At 51.3% G+C, this 18,653-nt stretch overlaps 2 protein-coding genes across 5 annotated transcripts in view; one reads left to right on the plus strand and one right to left on the minus strand.

The window, feature by feature from the left end:
• Positions 1–18,653, plus strand: part of Tnni2 (troponin I2, fast skeletal type) — a 144,677-nt gene that overhangs the window by 54,041 nt on the left and 71,983 nt on the right. The gene's annotated exons all lie outside the window — the stretch shown is intronic.
• Ifitm10 (interferon induced transmembrane protein 10) lies at positions 581–18,196 on the minus strand. Of its 4 annotated transcripts, none has more exons than XM_063279723.1 (3): positions 17,603–18,196; positions 15,505–15,957; positions 581–1,189 (listed from the first exon to the last, which is right to left on the minus strand). In XM_063279723.1, exons 2-3 carry the CDS (start codon positions 15,745–15,747, stop codon positions 1,040–1,042), a joined length of 393 nt encoding a protein of 130 aa, XP_063135793.1. In that variant the 5' UTR covers positions 15,748–15,957; positions 17,603–18,196; the 3' UTR covers positions 581–1,039. The 4 variants fall into 4 exon arrangements, with proteins under 4 accessions (XP_063135793.1, XP_063135798.1, XP_063135792.1 ...); XM_063279728.1 differs by lacking the exon at positions 17,603–18,196 and adding an exon at positions 16,815–17,596 and having other exon boundaries at positions 15,595–15,957; XM_063279722.1 differs by lacking the exon at positions 17,603–18,196 and adding an exon at positions 16,815–17,596.

Raw genomic sequence — 18,653 nt, forward strand, 5'->3', positions numbered from 1 at the left:
CACCACTGATCGTGCCATTGGCCCCTACCTGAGCCCACAGTATCTCTCTTTTTTCCAACCGGATCCTCACAGGTTACACTCTGTGCACTATCCTGTTCCTGCCTTTCACTTTTCAGCTGACTCCCCTGTCAGCACACGGGGCAGCCTTCTTCTGCGGGCAGCACCACTTCCTGGAGCAGCACAGCTGATCTTGACCTTGAGCAGTGACCTTTAGTTGACAGACAAGGAGTCTCTTCCCCCGTTTGTTTCAGGAGATAAGTAGGTGAGAACCTCATCAACACCCCAGTCCGCGGGGTTCCCAGGGACTGGCAGGGTTCAACCACCACTATAGGATGCTTCTCCTGGATACTGCACATCATCCATCCACCCACTCCATATGGGTGCCTGACTCTGTGAACTGTGTGGGACCCCTCCATCTAACCTCAGCATTCTGCACATCAACCTAAGACCACTTGGTTTCTGAGCAAGCCTCCTACGGAATTAGCTGTGTGCAGGCCCTGGGGGCATAGACAGCAAAACAGCACCCCCAAACCTCCAGGTGACATCTAGGCCCTGCTTGGAACACGGACAGAAGCTGAAGTTGAGCTGAGCACAAGTTTTAATGAAAGTTCACAGATACAAGAGCTTGGAGCAAGGGGTCACAGCTTGGAAGAAGTTGGGGGTCAGGAGTTTGGGAACCCCAGGTGCTGGCAGCCCCTATTTCAGGAGCTCCCATGTAAGCCCTTCTTGCTGGGTATCAGGTCTGAGGGGTCCAGGATCCTGGGCAGGGTGCATGGGTCAGGGAGGGCAGCCACTGGGAACCAGGCAGCATCATGGGAGGAAGCCCAGAGTCCCGGTGCCAGCAGGACAGAGGCAGGCGGCAGACAGGGTGGCTGGGAAGAGTGCTCTACTCGGTCGGGCACTCAGCTTCTGGTGGCCTTGATGCCATGCATGGCTCTGGGCCTTGGTGGGAGCCCATTCTGCCCCACATACTCAGCATCCTGAATCTCAGTGACCATCAGTCTCAGTGCTGGGTCTCCAAGACCCATTGCCTGCTAGCTCAGTAGTCAGTGAGCGGGTACCGCAGGAAAATGAAGATGAGGATGATGCAGGAGGCTGCCAATGCAGAACTGGTGATGTTAAACAGCCGTGCTGTCTTGGCATCCTCCACGGCTCCATTCAGGTCATTTAGGAGCTTCTTGTCCCGAACCTGGAGACAAAAGGAGGAGGAAGAGAGGTAGAGGTCAGAGGAGGCAGTGGAGTGAATGCCAGGAGAGGAAGAGAGAAGTCAGCCTAAGGAAGGAGGAAGAAACGAGGGAGATGTCAGAGGCCAGGAGGGGAGGAAGGCCAGCAAAGGAGGGGACAGTGGCCATCAGAGAAGGAGGAAGAGAGGCAGAAGTCAGGAGAGGAGGCAGGACAGAGGCCAGCAGACGAAGGGAGATAGAAGAGACTGAAGCCAATACAGGATTGATATGGAGATGAAGGAAGAGACCTGGAGGCCAGCAGAAGAGGGGGACAGAGGTCACCAGTGGAGGTAGAAAGAGGACAGAGGAGGGAGATTGTGGTGGTGGGAAGCAGGGGAGTAAGAGCTGAGTAATCTCAGGACTTCTGTTCTGCAAGCGCCTGCCTCTGGTCTGGGGAACATAGTCAATGAAAGACTCATCCTTCACAGTTTGTAAGTGGTGTCTAATCAGAGAAGAATGAGGAACACAGGATGCTCAGGAGGTTTTGCTGTTTTGTTTTTAAACAACAGCTCAGTGAGTCTGAAGTGATCTAGTGTAAAAGGGAAAGGTGACCCTGAGACACTGGATGCATAGTGAATAGAAGGACGACAGCAGAGACAGTGGGTGTGGGGTGTAATGACAAGTGTGCCCAGTGTGTTGTGACCAGTTGTAACCAGTTCCACCTAGCTAAACCTTAATGAGGAGGCTGAGTGGACAAGACATCCTCGGAAGATGGGGACAGAGCTGTCCATTTCTAAGAGGCTACCTGGTCAGGGCAGGCAGGCCTTAGGACAGCCCCTGTGAGCTACATCATCCTGAGTGCCAGCTGAGCCTGACGCAAGCTGAAATCGGAGCCTAGAATGGGGTATCGGATGAGCACAGACAGAGGTGGGGATAGCTCTATTCATGGACTGGGTTTGGCAAAAGAAGAAAGGTGGGCAGAGGACTTGGCCTGGCTGATGCCAGAGTTAGGGAAGTGGATACCTGAGGAGGAAATGTGGTGGGAGGGAAGGGTAGGGAGGGCAGTACGACTAAACAGAGGACAACTGAAGCCTGCCAGGAGGAGGGATGGTCCTGAGGAGGAAGAAGTGGTAAGACAGGAACAAGGAGAAGGGGGAGGCATGGGATGAGTACACAGCAATGGGCAGAAGGAGCAGGGAGGAGGAAGGACAGGGGTGGGGTAGAGTGACAGGAAGGGAAGGGACCCAGTAAAGGGCAGAGGGGTGACCCAAAAGGTGAGTTGGATAGAGAACGCACGTGGGGTGAAGGGCTGAGAGGTCAGAAGAGTAAAGGTAGGAGTGAGACTCTGATATGGGAGAAAACCAACATCTCTGTCACCCAGAAGGAGGCATGTCCCCATTTACTTAGCTCCCACAGTTGGAGTGAAATAGTTGATAAGATTTTATTGTTTTCTCCAGAAAATTAAATTCTCTCTTCCCTTGGATTTAGTAACGGCCCACTTTTTTTTTTCAACTGTAATGTAAAATCCTGTCCCTAACTGACACTTGCAGCTGTGTAGACATGTGGCTCTCTAGCAAGTGAGATTCCGTATCTAGTTCACCTACTCCCCTGCAATCATTAGCCAGGTGTTCTCTTTAACAAACCAGCTGTTCTACTTCCTCTTGCAAGCCCCTCCTCCAGGCTGCAGGTGTGCAATTGGAGCTCTGGGCCTGGGTTTTGCCTCTGGGGTGCCCACGGGTAACTTCACACAGTCACTGGGCTCTCTTGCTGCTCCAGGTGCTCGCCTGTGGTGTGGACAAAAAAAAATGTCCACTTCACAGTGTTGGAAAGGGCTTCATGGTTAACCTCATGTTTCTGTACAATTCTCAAGGCGAGACAACTATACATACCGAAATGAGCATCAAGTGAACAGTGTGAATGGTGAGCGTGTGTGTGTGTGTGTGTGTGTGTGTGTGTGTGTGTGTGTGTGTGTCGAGTAGATAAGGCAAGTAAGACCACTGGTGTGTTGATGTGTGTTAGATGGACAGGAGAAATGGGTAGGTAGATCTTGTCATATGCTGACTGAGTGAGATATGTACACAGAAGGACATATGTCAAATGGGAGTAACCAGAGGATAGACAGATACGAGTAGATGTTTGCTGTGGGGGTTCATAGATGAGTGCATGAATATGTGAGTGTGTTCTGGGTAAGTGGAGTAGGTGGTGTGAGGAGAGAGCACATGTATTGGATTGTGGGATACGGCGGATGTTTGGACAGGCACGTTGGGGAATAGTACTCTGTGTTATGTAGTAAGGATGGACACACAGAAGTGTGCTGGATGGGTGGGCCAGATGGGTTTGTGAAGGTGTGTCAGATGATAGAATTGGGGTGTGGCCTGGAGTAGTGCACTTCGTATCTTTGGGATGGATTCCTGGCATATCCGCTGGATGGGTGGAATGGGTAACCAGATTTAGGATGGCATGTGGGATGGGTGAAGGGAGAGAGGGAAGATGTTGAAAGAATATACCACTGACCAATGAAGGGGAGATAGGTACGGAGTCTTAAACTCATCAGTCAGCCAGCCAATCTCTACTCAGTGCCTGCCCTGTCGTACAGCTGTGTAACTGCAGCTGGCCTGGCACACGACAAGGAACAAAGCAAAACCTCTGTCCTCAGGGTTCACAGACCAGGCAAGGAGTCACAAGACACAAGGCAAGCATGGCAGGTACAGGTGGGCTAAGGAGATAGCTGAAGATGTTGGGGGCAGGGGGGAGGGTTGATGGTGTCCTGGGACAACCAGCCTCAGCAGATGTCCCAGACAGACTTCATGAGTGGATGTTTGTCAGGAGATTAGTGACAAGTTTGGTTCTGATGGGGTGTACTCCAGGAGGGAGACACACCAAGTGTGTGTGGGGGAACAGAGCTCCCTGAGGGGGTGGCTGGGCCAGTCAGGGGCTGCTATGGGAGGGCAGAGCACAGACAGGGAACAAAGGAAGCTGCCAAGAAGACATGGGGGCTTTGTGAAGACTTCTCAGAATGACATAGAGCCGGAAGAAAGGGAAGGCAGGACAGACTAGCAGAGCAGTTGGCTGGGGATTAAGATCAGGCAGGAAGGAGGTAGAGTCTGGCCCAGCGAGGGAAGGCTAGTCTCTCACATGGATGAGAGCTGTGGCGGTGAAAGTGGACTGGATCTCTGGATCTGTGTTCAAGGCAGCACTGAGTTCAGTGTGGGAGATGATGATGAGATGGCCTTGAGGGTAAAGCAAGAGAGGCTGCAGAAGGAAACCTGGGAGGCACGGGCTAAGGCGCTTGGTGGTGCAGGCCCCAGCACTAGTGAGAGCTGCTTTCTGGACTACGGCTAGACACCTGGAGAAGCAATGCCGCAGAGTCAGAAGCTCAGGGGTGAGGTGGAGAGATGAACATGTGAAAGGCACCACCACACATGTGGTGGTGATGAGACCACATTGAGGCACTGGGGGAGCTGGAGCCACCATGATGCAGTATTCAAAGACCAATTAGAGGACTTGGGAGAGTAGACAGAGGAACAACCAGAAAACAAAGAGGAACAAGGCGGGTGGGTAGGGCCAGAGTAGAACACTAGAGAAGCCACCAGAGGAAGGAAGACACATGAGGCCCAGTGGGGCCCAAGAAATGACAGATGATGTCTACTGTAGACAAAAAAAATAGAGGGTAGTAGTGGGGAGACCAGAGGGAAGCTGGGTGAGTCCATCAAAGCACGTACAGGAAGAAGATGAGGACATTGGGCAAGATGAGCAGATGAGTGGGGCGATCAATGGGCAGCCTTTTGGTGAATGGTGAATGGTGGTGGGCTGACAGATAAATCCATAAAGGGAAGGAAGGAAGGACAGGTGCTTGGGGGGCAGACCAGTGAGTGGGTACTAACTCAGCCTCTGGTGCTGAAAGAACAGGAAACAGGAAAGGAGAGGGAGGCCGATGGTGACCAGATGGCTAGGAAGTGCTGTGGGTATGTACCCCATCAACTTATATAATAAAGGTTCTGACCCCCAGAGATGGTAGGATGTGGGGCCTTGGAGGGTGAGGCAGCTCTCATCTAAAACAGACTCTAAGAGACTTTAACCCTTCCACTCTGTGGGGACTCACAGAAATGTGACTAAGCTTACACTCCAGAAGAGGGCAGACCTGACCAGAGCCTGACTGTGTCGAGGCCTTGTAAAGTTCCAGTCAGCCAAACTGTGTGGGGGTGGGGTGACCCAGCAGGCATGAACACATGAAGGATGGAAAAAAGAGAGGACATGTTGGGATAGTGAGTGAGCCCGAGGGATGCGTGAGAGGAGGAGGAAGGGAGGCCGGAGGGCACATGGGCAGGGGTTTAGCCTGTATGATAATTCTACAGGTACATACAGGTAGAATACATACATACAGGTAGAATGGTGGGCTGAGGAGTTAGACTAGACAGGGCAGAAAGGAGTGGGCTCACTTGGATAGAACAGACCAGCAGAGAAGGGAAGGAAGTGCTAGAAAGCAGACAGAAAGGCTGGGGATGGAATTTGGTTGGCCGAGTGCTTTAGCATGCACATAGCCCTGGGTTTGACCCTCAGCTCCACAAATAGATGTGTGTGTGTGTGTGTGTGTGTGTGTGTGTGTGTGTGTGTGTGTGGTGGGTGTGTGTGTGTGGGGGGGGTGTTACACACCTGAAAAGTCAGCACTTAGGAGGCGGAGGCCAGAGGACTGAGAATTCAAGGACATCTTTGGCTACATGGTGAATTTGAGGACAGCCTAGGCTAAGAGGAAGGGAGAGAGGGAGGGAAAAGGAGAAAGAAGAGAAGAGAGGGGAGGGGAGATGAAGAGGGGGAGAAGAGATGGGAAGAGAAGGGAAAGGAGGAGAGGGGAAGGAAGGGGAGGGGAAAAGAGAAGGGGAGAGGAGAGGAGGGGAGAGGAGAGGAGAAGAGAGGAAAGGAGAGGAGAGGAGAGGAGAGGAGAGAAAAGAGAAAATCCAAGAAAGGAAGGAAAGGGTGGGCAGACAGGGGCTGAGGAAGCCTGGAGACAAATAAAAACAAGAGTTTGTGACACTCTGCTGGTGACCTGCAGGGAGCGCCTTGTAGCACTGTGTGTAGTTTCCCAGTTTTTTCAGTGGCACTTACTTCACAAGGTCTTGTTGTCATTAATTAAAATATTCAATGTAATCGTGTGAGGTTGGGGCCATGCCTGGAGGCCTGGAATATGCTAAGAGCCCAACCATCACGTGATAGTTTATAGTTGTCTTGCTAATGGGAGACTGGAGGGGGGATTGAAAGAGTGGGGGGGGGGGGAAATGAGGTAGACAGTGGGTGGGAGGGCAGAGGAGAGCAGTGGGGTAGCCTAGCAGGTTAACAGAGCAGAAGAAGGAGAAAGAAAGGGCAATATATGCTCCATGACCAGAAATGGGGGGATGAGTAGATCTTGTGGCTGACATTTTTGAGGAAGCAAGCAGCTGGGTAGGTGAGTTTATTGGGTTATGAATGGTGGAAGCTCAAGGGCATGAACTGGCAGATTTATAATGGAGATAGAGTGATTCTCCCATGATGCCTTTCACCCGTGTGAATGGCACATGTACACTTTAGGCTGATTGGGCAAGAACTGTCCTGGCAAGTATCTCCAACCTCCTCTAGCTCCTCTCGCTCTGAGACTCCATCAGGACAGTCTGTTGTCTGAGTCTCAGACCTGGGAGCTCCTTTGTCTGCAGGTTCAATGGAACGTCAGAGAAAATTTCATCTGACACAAAGTGGACGCTGTACTGAACGTGTGTGCTCCCCCCTTCCCTAAGTGATATGATACAGTAGAACAATAACTGCCCTTTCTTTTAGCAAGGTTATATGTCAGATGGAGATGGTATTGTGGTCATGCAAGCATGTGTGTGGAATCTAAACAACACCTGGCTGCTCTAAATAAGGACCTGTGAGTCTGTGAACTTGGGTGTCTGTAGAACCAATCTCTGTGTTCTAAGAGAAGGTAGAAGTAGAAGGCTTCCTCACCCAGGGTCACTTGGAAGCTTTTCCCACGTGGGTTCCAAGCCCCATCTCACTGCATCCTTAGTCTGTCCCCACATGGAAACTTCATCACACGAACTCACTCACAGTCCATGACAGTGCCCTCACTGTGGAAAGCAAGGCTATGTCTCAGGCTTGTCTGGTTCCCTCTGCTGTTTCAATCACACAGGCTATGGAACTTTGTCCCTGGGCTTCTGCAAGGCCTCTTCCCATCCTGTGACACACACTTCCTCAGACAAACGCGTCTATGGCCTGGACCACCTTGGGCTTACACTCAATACACCAACATGGACTTCTGTCTGAGCCCACTTTGTATGACATAGCAATCCCAGCCACTCTCCTTGGACTTCACAGATGACATTACCACCGACATCAATGAGTTTTGTGATGGTCTGAGTTCCCTGCCAGAGGGAAGGCTCCTATGGGCAGGGACTGTGTGGCCTGTCCCTCATCATTCATTGGGCAGTCATTTGCTGCATGAGAAGTATAGTGGGTAAGTGCTGGGGCATTCTGAGGAATCGATGACTAACTACATGGTGAGCTACACAGTTTAATGAGTGGCCATAATGGTGACATCATAGGAGGGGGCAAACGAGAAGACGAGGAAGAGGGCATAAGTTTCAAGGTAAAGAAAGATGGGGACTGGAAAGATAGCTCGTTTCTTGTAAACTGTTCATGCCAAACAATCAAGAAGTCCTGCATTTGATCCAAGGAACCTGTGCTTAATGCCAATCATAAACAGCCAGGGAGGGGCTGGAGAAAAGACTCCGAGCACTTTTTGTTCTTGCAGAGGACTCCGGTTCAGTTCCCAGCACCTAAAGGGTAGTTCACAAACATCTGTAATCCAGTTCCATGGTACCTGACAGCCTCTTCCTGACCTCCTTGGGCTCCAGGCATATGCATGGTACACATCCATACATGTGAGCAAAATACGCATGTACATAAAGCAAAATCAATAAATCTCAAACTATGCTTTTCAAAATTCAGGCCTAGCAGCACACGCCTATAATCTCAGCTCTGGGGAGACAGAGACAGGCAGATTGGTGAGGTTTGATGGATACCCAGTCAAACTTAACTGTTGATCCCCTGGTCACAGTGACAGAACTCATCTCAAAAGGCAAAGTGGGGTTCTGAGGAGATGGCACAATGGACTAAGGCACCTGCTGTCAAGGGAAACAACCTGGGTTCAGCCCCTGTGATCTGTGTGGTGAAAGAAGAGAATAAACCCCTGTAAGCTGTCCTCCCACCTCCACACGATACATGGCAGTGAATGAAATGTGTCTTCACACAAACACAGAGCGTATGTATTTTTTTAATGAATTGGATGGATTCTAAGGAATGACACTTGAGGCCGACCTCTGACCTCCACATTTATGCTTGCTTACACACATGTGGATTAGCATGCATACAAATATGCACACACACACACACACACACACACCACATTGTAGATGAACATAGACATGCACACCCAACACAAACACAGAAAGGAAGTGAGATGGATAAGCATGTGGTCCTAGGGCAAGACCATAGAAAGAAGAGGGTGGGGAACAGACATGATGGGGAAGAAAGTACATGGTAGGTGTGGGGTGACCAGACGGTGGAAGAGGCAGGTGGCTGTGTGATGGTTTGACTATGCTTGGCCCAGAGAGTAGCACTATTAGGAGGTGTGGCCTTGGGGTAGATGTTCCCTTGTTGGAGTAGCTGTGTCACTGTGGGCGTGGGCTTTAAGACCCTCATCCTAGCTGCCTGGAAGCAGCCTTCTCATAGTGCACTTCAGATGAAGATGTAGAACTCTCAGCTCCTCCTGCACCATGCCTGCCTGGATGCTGCCATGCTCCCGCCTTGATGATAATGGACTTAGCCTCTGAGCCTGTAAGTCAGCCCCAATTAAATGTTGTCTTTAGAAGCGTTGCCTTGGTCATGGTGTCTGTTCATAGCAGTAAAATCCTGACTAAAGCAATCTGTGTGGAGTAGCAGGATAATAGTTCAAGGAGGGAGGATGGAAGAATGCAAGGGGTGATCCATGGATAAAAGACAAAATAAGAAAAAGTGGGAAACCAAACAGACAGATTGGCAGGTAAACCACAGTAGAATCTGTGTTGGTGCTTGTGGCCTTTTTCTTTCCACTTTTCTGCCTTCTTTCATTTTCTTTTTTTTTTTAAAAGACGGGTCTTAACTGAGGCTGACCTTGAACTCTAAATCCTCCTGCCTCTGACTCCCAACTATTAGGATTTCAGGTATGCACATCTGGCTTTTCTAGAGTGTGTCAGTCTCTAAAAATAAGAGAGGGTGAAACAATGGAGGAGCACAGGAGATGGCTGACAAGCACATGGCTGAGACATTAGGTATGTAGTGAGACAAGTGGGAAGGGAGCATGTGCAAGTATGTTCACAGCCACACATAGACCCAGGAATTACTGCATGCGACAGACAGAAAGGGAAGAGTCTGGCATATAGGAGAGGGGGAAGAAGAAACAAGAGAGAAGATATTTGGGTGGGCATAAAACCGGAGGAAGGACAAATGTTTGAGGTTAATAGATTTGTACATTGATGGATGGATGCCAGAGTAAAATTCTATACAAGGAGGAGGGAGCAGAGGGTCATGAAGGTTGGCATGAGGAGAGGTTAGATGGATGGGTGGATGGATGGATGGGTGGATGGATGGATGGAACAATCATAAGAAGAAATGACTTTAGTAAGTTGCTGCCCTGACATATCATATAAAGCAATGTCTTGCAGCCACACTTTGGTGAGGGTGGGAAGAGTAGCTTCAGGAGGAGAATGAAGCATGAATGTAGTTAAACTTACGTAAGAAGAGTCTCACAGAAACTATTGGTATGCTCTGAACCGTGAACATGTGGGTGTGCGACTGCGCACGGAGAATGAAAGAGATAGAGGGAGGGAGGGATGAGAGATAGGGAAATGGATGAGCTGACTGTAGTGACTGGCTGGAGAGCACTGGGAATGGGAAGAAGAGCAGGAAGAAGAGGGGAAGAAAAGAATGAGCAGAGGGTCAGAGGATGAACACATCTGTGGAGATGAATGCTTGATATGTGGACGGATAGCATTGAGGGATGATTGGGAGAAGCAAGGGAGATGAGGAGGGAGTCTGGTTAGGAAGGCAAGCAGGTGGGTGTGTGGAAATGCATGAGAGTATGGATAAATTCATGAAAACACCAGGGGGGCTAGGCAAGCAGGTGGATAAATAAATTAAATCCATAAATACAGTGGATGGACAGATGATGAGTCTAGCCTGTGAAGCTGAAGGGGGGAACTACAAAAGAGGAGAGAAAACTAATGTGGACAAAAGGATACGCAGGTGGGAAACAGGAAAAGAAACTGGGGTGGATTAACTGAGAGTGGAAAATGCAAACGAGGAAAGCTGAGTGACAAAAGGCATGCACGGCTACTTGGTGTGGACGAACGGAGGGAAGAAGGGAGGATATAGCAAAGCATGAATCAATGGGGAGCAGTGAGCATACTGATCGGGCTGGTGCGTGAAGTGAGGCTGTTGTGAGAAAATGACATTAGAGAAACAGTTTAGTGAGTCAGTGCTGAGGTTGGTAAGGATGGGAAGGGACAGTAGGAGAGTCAGAAGGACAATGACTATGTGTCAACATGTGAGGGAAGTATGAACTGAATGTAGTGAACAATGTGGAGGATGGATTGACATAGCCGTGTATCACTTAATGAGGAGTGTCTGAGAAACTCCAGATGACCTCATCATCTGTAAACATCACAGAGTATCTACACAGAATCAGCTATGGCACTACTAGGTGATGAAGTCTTGTGTATGTGACCTGATGTTGCCTGAAACATCATTCTATTATGACACATATGACATTACATGTCATATATGAGTGAGTAAGTGGCTGGGACAACTACATACATGGATGAGTGGTAGGTGAGTAGATGGATGGGTTGTGAATGCATAGAGGGTGAGCTTATGAGTAATAGAGTGCATAGACAGACAGTTGGGTAAAAATGCAAACAAGTGGATAGGAGGATGGATGAGGTGTGGATAGAAGGATGGTAGATGGGTAGATGGTTGGGCCAATGGATGGGTGGATGGATGAGCATGTGGATGGGTAGAAGGGTGGGTGGATGAATGGTGGTGTGGGTGGGTAGATGGGTGAATGAACAGGTGAGGGCTGGATGAGTGGGTGGACAGATGGTAGATGAGCAAATAGGGTGATGGTTGTGGTGTGTATAGATGGGTGAGTGGGTGAATGGATGGATGACCACATGGGCAGATGGTTGGGTAAAGAGATATATTAATAGCTAGGTGTGCATAAGTATGATGTGGATAAATAAATGGTACATGGGTAGACGAATGCATAAAGAGGTGGGTGTGGTGTGAATAGATGGATGGGTAGATAGATGGGTGGAGGATGGATATGTGGGAGGATGAATGGCTGACTTAGTGGATGAGTAGATGGATGAATGAATAGATGGGTAGATGAATAGATGGATGGGTATGGGATGAATGGGTAGGTGGATGGGTGGGTAGATAGATGGCTTGAAATAGAAACTTCTTTGGAAAGTCAGTTATGTCAAATGATGTTTTGCTGGAGCACACAGGTGAAAGGATGTCTTGCTAAAGCAAACTCGTGAAAGACTGTTTTCCTGAAGCAGACACAGGTTAAAAGATGTTTTGATACAGCAGACACATGAAAGGATGCTTGATGAAGGAGTATAAATATGACCCCACAGACAGTGGGAGACAGGTACTGAGCTTTGGTTTGTTTTGTTCCACCTCACTGTGTTTTGCTAACACCATACAAGTATTGGTTTGCCTTATACAGTGTTGTCGAGCTCAACCTGTCCTAACACCACCATTGAGAGAAACTCTCCCAGGAACTGCTCCTGAGGTTCCTGCAGTAGCTTGCTGCCTGTCAGACCCTGCCTTAAGCTAGTTGGTGAGTATGGCAGTTTCTTCAGGATTGAACTACAGCAGCCTGGTGTCTCTTTGCTGAAAGGACAGTACTGTAGCTGCTGGTTCATGCCTGGTGTCTGCCTGCCTAGAAGGCTGGTCTTCAGCTGCTGAACCGTATTTGGTGTTTGCCACAGGACTGAACTGGGCCCAAGAAGATCAGGCTGGCCTCAAAAGAAATATTGCTGAACAGGCCTACTTCCCACATATCCTAATGACTTGTCTGTTATACACCTCTGCTGAGTGGTGGGCTAGAAAAGAGGCTGAACCCTTATTAAAAGTCGGTTGCAAAATTGAATGCCTACCATGGATAGTTGAATGGATGGGCTGGTAGCATTGACATTCAGGAAGGATGACAGACAGATGCATACATACGAAACCCAACCAGAATCTACCCTCCCAATCCACTCTTTCAGGTGTTCCCGTTTCAGGAAGTGTCCATGCCTCCTAAGGTCCAACCAAGCAGCTGCCTTGCTGCTTGCTGGCTGCACTGCACTGCCTCCCTTGTGCCTCACAGTCTGATCCCCACAGAGGATGTTCATGCTTGGTGTCTGCTCCTTTCTCCAGGTAGAACTTGCCTTCAGTCATCCTTCAAAGCCCACAGGAAATACCTCCTCCTCCCAGAAGCCCTTGCCTTGAACCTTACTTGGCCCCAAGTCCAGGGTGATGTTTTCCTCTCCTGAGACAATGAACTATATATCTCCTCTGATGGCATCCTCTATCCAACGAATGCCCTCAGACCTCTCCTATAATGGTTACCATGCTTTGGACACTGGAAGTCTGGTCCTGAGGGTGAGTCAGGCAGATGTCAAGGAAAATAGGTCTTAGAGACTCTGCAGGAGAGACACAGGTTTCATACAAAAGTACCGGGCTGGAGAGATGGCTCAGTGGTTAAGAGCACTGACTGTTCTTCCAAAGGTCCTGAGTTCAAATCCCAGCAACCACATGGTGGCTCACAACTATCTGTAATCAGATCTGATGCCCTCTTCTGGTGTGAAGACAGCTATGGTGTACTCATATAATAAAAAAATCTTAAAAAAAATACAAAAGTACCTGTGAGCCAGTGTATGCACACAGCAGACAGCTGTGTCTCCCCCCATCAGCCCACCTGCACCACCTGAACACAGGATGGCTTGAATAGCATTGTCTCTATTTGTGAACAGATAAGGGAAGGGCTTAGCAAGGAAAGGTGGCTAGAAAACCAGCCCCAGGTCCTCCTGACCTCTGTTCCATCCACTGTCCTTGGGCACACTTGTGATGGGCTGCATGTGTGGCAGGCACAGCTAGTTAGAAGGCTTCACAGCCTAGATGCACAGATGGATTGATTTTCAAGCATCAGGATCAGAGTTTCTGACCCTGCACATCCTTCCAAGAAGCCCCAAGGCCTGTCCACTCTTCCTGGGGAAGACCTCAAGGAGCAAACAAGGGAGAGAAATTGAGCCCTCTCTCCCCTCCAAAGTGTCAACCTCACATCCCAATACAAACTCATAACCATCCAGAAATGCCTGACCTACCTACAACCCACACCAGATGGGCTACCCTGCCCAGTCAGCCAGAGACAGCCTGAGCCAGGGGAGGAAGGAACAGCTCCCGGACCAGAGCCCAGGCAGCCATGCCCAAACCCTCAGGCTGTAGACAGCACAGGGAAAGAGGGCACCAGGGGGAGGCTATGTTCCACTAGCAACCTGGCAATGGTGCCCTCTGCCTGGCACTGCCCCAGAGAACAGAGCTGAGCTGGCCTTAGGACATCCCAAGTCCCTAGGTCTTCTCATGTTGTCTCTCAGCACAAGCAGTCATACATACACACACACACACACACACACACACACACACACACACACACACATCTATGGTGCGCTTACATGCAAACACATATTGATTCAAACATGTGTCCATTCACAATATACACCTAAGTGAATACAGGCATGTGATTAGGCTGGCACCCCTCACATGCAATTAGACATACATTTCTATTTATGTACATGCACACTCACACACTGTTGCACTTGCTTACGCATGTGCATATGTGCATGCACATGATCACATGCATGAAATAACACTTAGACCTACACTCAAGCATCCACACTCCATATAAACATCCATGCAACACACTCAAACGCACCCATTCATACTCTCCACACGCACACAGTGCATTATACAGTGTGAGCACATGAGTTCATGCATGATTACATGATCTCACAGACATGCCTATTCATGTACACAACTCGCATGTGGTACATGTGAAGGTGAGGAACCCTGGAGAAGGCATGCTGATGGTGTGATATGCTGAGTATGAGTCAGGAAGAAAAGAGGAGAGCCCAGTGGCCAGGCATGTGATACAGGGCAAGGTGGGACTCATGCCTGCATATGAATCACGGGCTGAGCTGCCTGGGGATCCTTCCTCCCAGGTCAGTCTTACCCTCACTTTTAAATCCCTGCAGCACCCTTCTTTCTGCTCTCCCAGCCCCTGGCACCCCTCCTCGCCAGGCAGCTGCGATTTCTGGACTGCATCTGGCTTGGGCCATTCAAGTCTGGGCTCAGGAAGTGATGATCTGTGTAATTGTGAGCCAAACCCTTCCTTCCGGAGATGCAGGATGGGAGGAGGGCACCCAGGCACCATTCCTGCACCCTGCGGGTGTGGCTCCAACAGTCCAAGAATGCTCAGTCCTTACCTGGGATGCAAGGGCTGAGACACTGAAGCTGTCTATCACATTTTGTCCCCAGGCCCAAGTTGTGTTTGTTTCTCTCGCTTTGTCATGGGAAAGAGTAGGGGTAGGAGTGGAGAAGGGGTTCCCAAGGCTTGCCACCCTGCTCTGTCTTCACCCACCGACTCCTCGTACAAAAGGGAGTTGGACCTGGAAGTTGTAGCCACTGTGGGTACAGGGTGGGTGGGGTTAGGATGTTTTCCAATTTTCCCCCCTGGCCAGTCTGGTCATCAGGCTTTGGCCTTCCACCACAGACCTGGCTGGTAAGCTTAAGTGCCTGGCAACAGAGCTTCCAGAAAGGGGCCAAGGAAAGAGGTTCTGCAAGAGCCCTAAGATGACCCCTTCTGCTTTCCATGGGCACAGGATTTCAAGCCCCCCGGGCTCCTTGCAATCTCGGTCACATTTACCTAGGTATGGCTACTGGCCACATTGACTCCCATGTCCCCCGACCAAAGGACAGAACATTGAGCTCTGAATGCCTGTTCTCAACGACTTAACTAAGTATAAAGCAGACAACCCTACCCCACTCCCCAAACTGGATCAGGCTTTCAGGGAAGGGAAGGGGTAACCCTTTGCTCCCAGCCCAGAGCCTTGCCTCTTTGAATCTGTAAGAGGTCTCCTGATTGGGCTTGCATGTTCTACCTTGGGCTCCACTAAGTGACATTACATTCTGCTAGCCCCCATAACCCTGCCCACCCCCTGCCCAGGCTCACTTTGAGGGAGTAGGCCAGAGCAATGAAGCCCAGGCAACAGAAGTTGAGGTAGACGAAGTTGAAGATGGACCACAGATAGTAGTCGTTCACCTCTGTGGTGTCGGGGTAGACCTCGATGACTGTTGTGGGGTTCGTCATGGTCTTCTTCTCAGCTAAGTGCTTGCAGGCTTGCGGGACACCCGATGCCCGAACGCTGTCTGTCTTGCTGCTTTTAGACTCCATAGGAAACAGGGTGGGTGCCATGGGGGGCGAGGCTGAAGGCTCAGGAGCTGGAGCTGCTGCAGCCTGCAGGGCAGGAGGCTTGGAAACACAGGCGAAGCAGCCCTTGGGCGAACCTGCTGGTGGCCTGGGAATCCAGAAGGCCCCGTCCAGGGGGACTCGGGCTTCCTGGGTGCCGTCCGTGGTGCTAGCCGGGGCTCCCAGCAGGGCTGGGCACTGGCTGGGGCCCTGGGCCTGGAGGGAGGGACAGAGTGAGGAGTTGCTGGGCTCTGTGCGCCCAGTAACACCCACCCTGGAGCCTTGCAGCATCTCCCCTACAGTCCCATAAATGATCTTCAGGAGATGGAAATCCCCGCGAGGTTGCCAGCTGCCAGTCTGCCTGCCACCTGCCTCCCCCACCCAGCCAGCCACAGCCAATACCAAAGCCATTCGCAGTAGTCTTGGCAAGCACATCAGGGCTTTTCATCGCTTTGCCATCTGCGCCTACTGACACACACAACAGCACCCCCTCAGCACCCTGAGTGACACCCTGTTGCGATAAGCAGAGCGCCCCGCATCTCCACGCACTCAGGGCATTCAGACCTACAGTGACACTGCTCTAGTCACCAACTGGCAGAATGAAAAGCGCTCGCTGAAGCACATACACACCAAGACGCACCACACACACCATCACCGGCCTCCAGCCCCAGCACACCCGCGCGCCCAGACGTGCCAGGTAAACAATTGCCCACCCAGACAAGCAGCGCTACACACCACCCCACAGGCTCAGGCACATCACCAGTGGATCCACGCAGGTGCAGGACTACAAACTCGCGCTCATCGCCTCCCAAAGCCAACAGAAAGCGGCACCGGGAGACCCTAAGAGCGCACACTGTCAAGCCTCCCCTCTTGTCCCCCCACCCCCATCCCCGTGTCACCAGGAGACCCACAATGACACTCTGCGAAATAGACAGTTCCAAGAGACAGCTTGGCGCCGGAGCTCTGCGCCACTAGGCGCACCCGGCGCCCGTGAGATGATAGCAGGGGGCTGTGGCAGGGCTGGGTGGCCCCTAATCTAACCGTTGGTTGCAGCAGCCACCAGTACCGCTCACCTACTGGCGACTCGGCGAGTGGGTCGGACCCCTGAGCCTCGGAGCGCGCGTCCTTCCGCTCTCCCGGGCCGCTGTCTGCCCGCTGATCGCGTCCCAGCGGCCCAACCTTGGGGGCGGGGAGCGAGCGGGGCTGGCGCCGCTGCCTCCCCCGCTGCCCGCGCGCGCTCCGCAGCGCCAGGCCGGCCGTGGCTGCAGCCAGAGCCTGACTCACGGCAGCGTCGCAGACACCTCCGCCTCCTCCCTAGGGAGGGAGGGGGCCCGCTAGCCCGGAAGCCAGGACCCCGGGGAGTCCGGAGCAGGGCAAGGCTGACACCCCTCTAACCCATCAGCTGCATGGTTCCCATATCCACCGACCACCAAGCCGCTGCTACCCTACTCCACCTGTGCTCAAATGGGTCCTCAGGTCCTGGCAAGTCTGTCTGCTGAGCACTCCACTTTGTTCCCATGGTTGCCCTCCCTCTCCCTACATTTTATCCACTGAGCCTTCTTAGTCCCAAGACCTGTGCCTTCAGAACCCTTTACCTAGCAGCTCATCCTCTTGCCCTGTTGAGTCCCACCTGCCACTCTCAATCCTATGACAGTCCTAGCCTTTTCCCATGAGGCCCTGTCCTGGTATCAGCTTTTTAAGCTCTCACCCACCTCTCTCTTTCTTGTTCCTGCCCAGCTGATCTCCAACCTCACTATTAGCTGAGCCCTGCCTGAGCGGCTCTAGTCGCCATCCCTAATCAGGCTTCGTTTTGGAATCTCTGGTCCCTTGAAGTCTATAGACGGCAGTTCATAGTTCCTACCTGATTGGGGATGCAACACCAAACCCCAGAGGAACGCCATCTTCATTCAGTCCTGTCTCCCAAGCCCCCAAGGTCAATGTCCAGGGCTTTTTCCTTCAGAGTCCAAGTCCAGGCCCTTCACCAACAATCTTCAGAGTCCTGCTCTGAACCCCACTCTTGGAGTTCCTGTCTCCCAAGTCTGACCCTAGCAAGCTTGGCTCAGTCATTCTGATCCTGTTCATCATAAGTGGGGCTTGAAATATCTGACCTGTAACAGGCTTGCCTACCCCTGCTTCACAAGTTCCCCTCTGCCCTCAGGGACAGGTGTGCTACTCAGAAGCCTGGTTCCTCCCAGACACCGCTCTGCTGGCCTCCTTGGAGCTTAGTTCATGTACCTGCTCATGGCCTTTCTGACCCCCATCCTGGGTCCTGACACTGCTCAGTCCTTATACAGACTTGCCCTCACACAATACTGTCCTCTAAGGCTCAGTCCCAAGCAGTTTCTTCTCTCCCCACCTTACCCCCATCCTCAGTCTTTCTTGGGCATTTGTCTTCAACTAATCCCCAGCTCCAGATATGCCCCAATGGGCTTCCTTTGCCACAGAGAGCCCCCAATTGCCTTCACTCCCTCAAAATCCCTACCTCACCATGTGGAGGTGGAGTTCTCGTAGGTCCTCTTCACCCTACTCTGAAGTTCCCAAACTCTGTGCAAAAGTCTTGTTTTCTGCCTTCCTCTCTCCATCCCTTTCTCCCTAGCTCTTCTCTGGGACCCTTTCCCAGGCTGCTTAGACCCTAGTCTTTCTGGTCTCCTGGAACCTGGGCTCTCTGAACCCTGAGTCCTTCTTCAAGGCCTGGTCTCCTGATTAAGCCCTGCCCCATGCCAAGATCCTCCCTTTCCAGCCCAAACCCCACCTCTGACCCCTGCTGACCCCTGGCACAGCTCATTTCTGCATATCAGGAATTTTCAGTGCGAAGTGGATCTAAATGTAGGGGGAAAAAAAAGCCACCCTCCTTGAGTGGGTGGAATTAATTTCCACACCGGCAGGGACCCCTCCCACCTTTTCTTGGCTTT

The sequence above is a fragment of the Rattus norvegicus genome, chromosome 1 (assembly GCF_036323735.1).
Source record: "Rattus norvegicus strain BN/NHsdMcwi chromosome 1, GRCr8, whole genome shotgun sequence".
Classification (NCBI taxonomy): domain Eukaryota; kingdom Metazoa; phylum Chordata; class Mammalia; order Rodentia; family Muridae; genus Rattus; species Rattus norvegicus.

Coding starts and splice junctions, on each gene's coding strand:
- Ifitm10 (XM_063279723.1), bottom strand. CDS start 15,747: ATGGCACCCACCCTGTTTCCTATGGAGTCTAAAAGCAGCAAGACAGAC. Junction 1,190..15,504: donor CTCTGGCCTACTCCCTCAAA/GTGAGCCTGGGC, acceptor TTTTGTCTCCAG/GTTCGGGACAAGAAGCTCCT.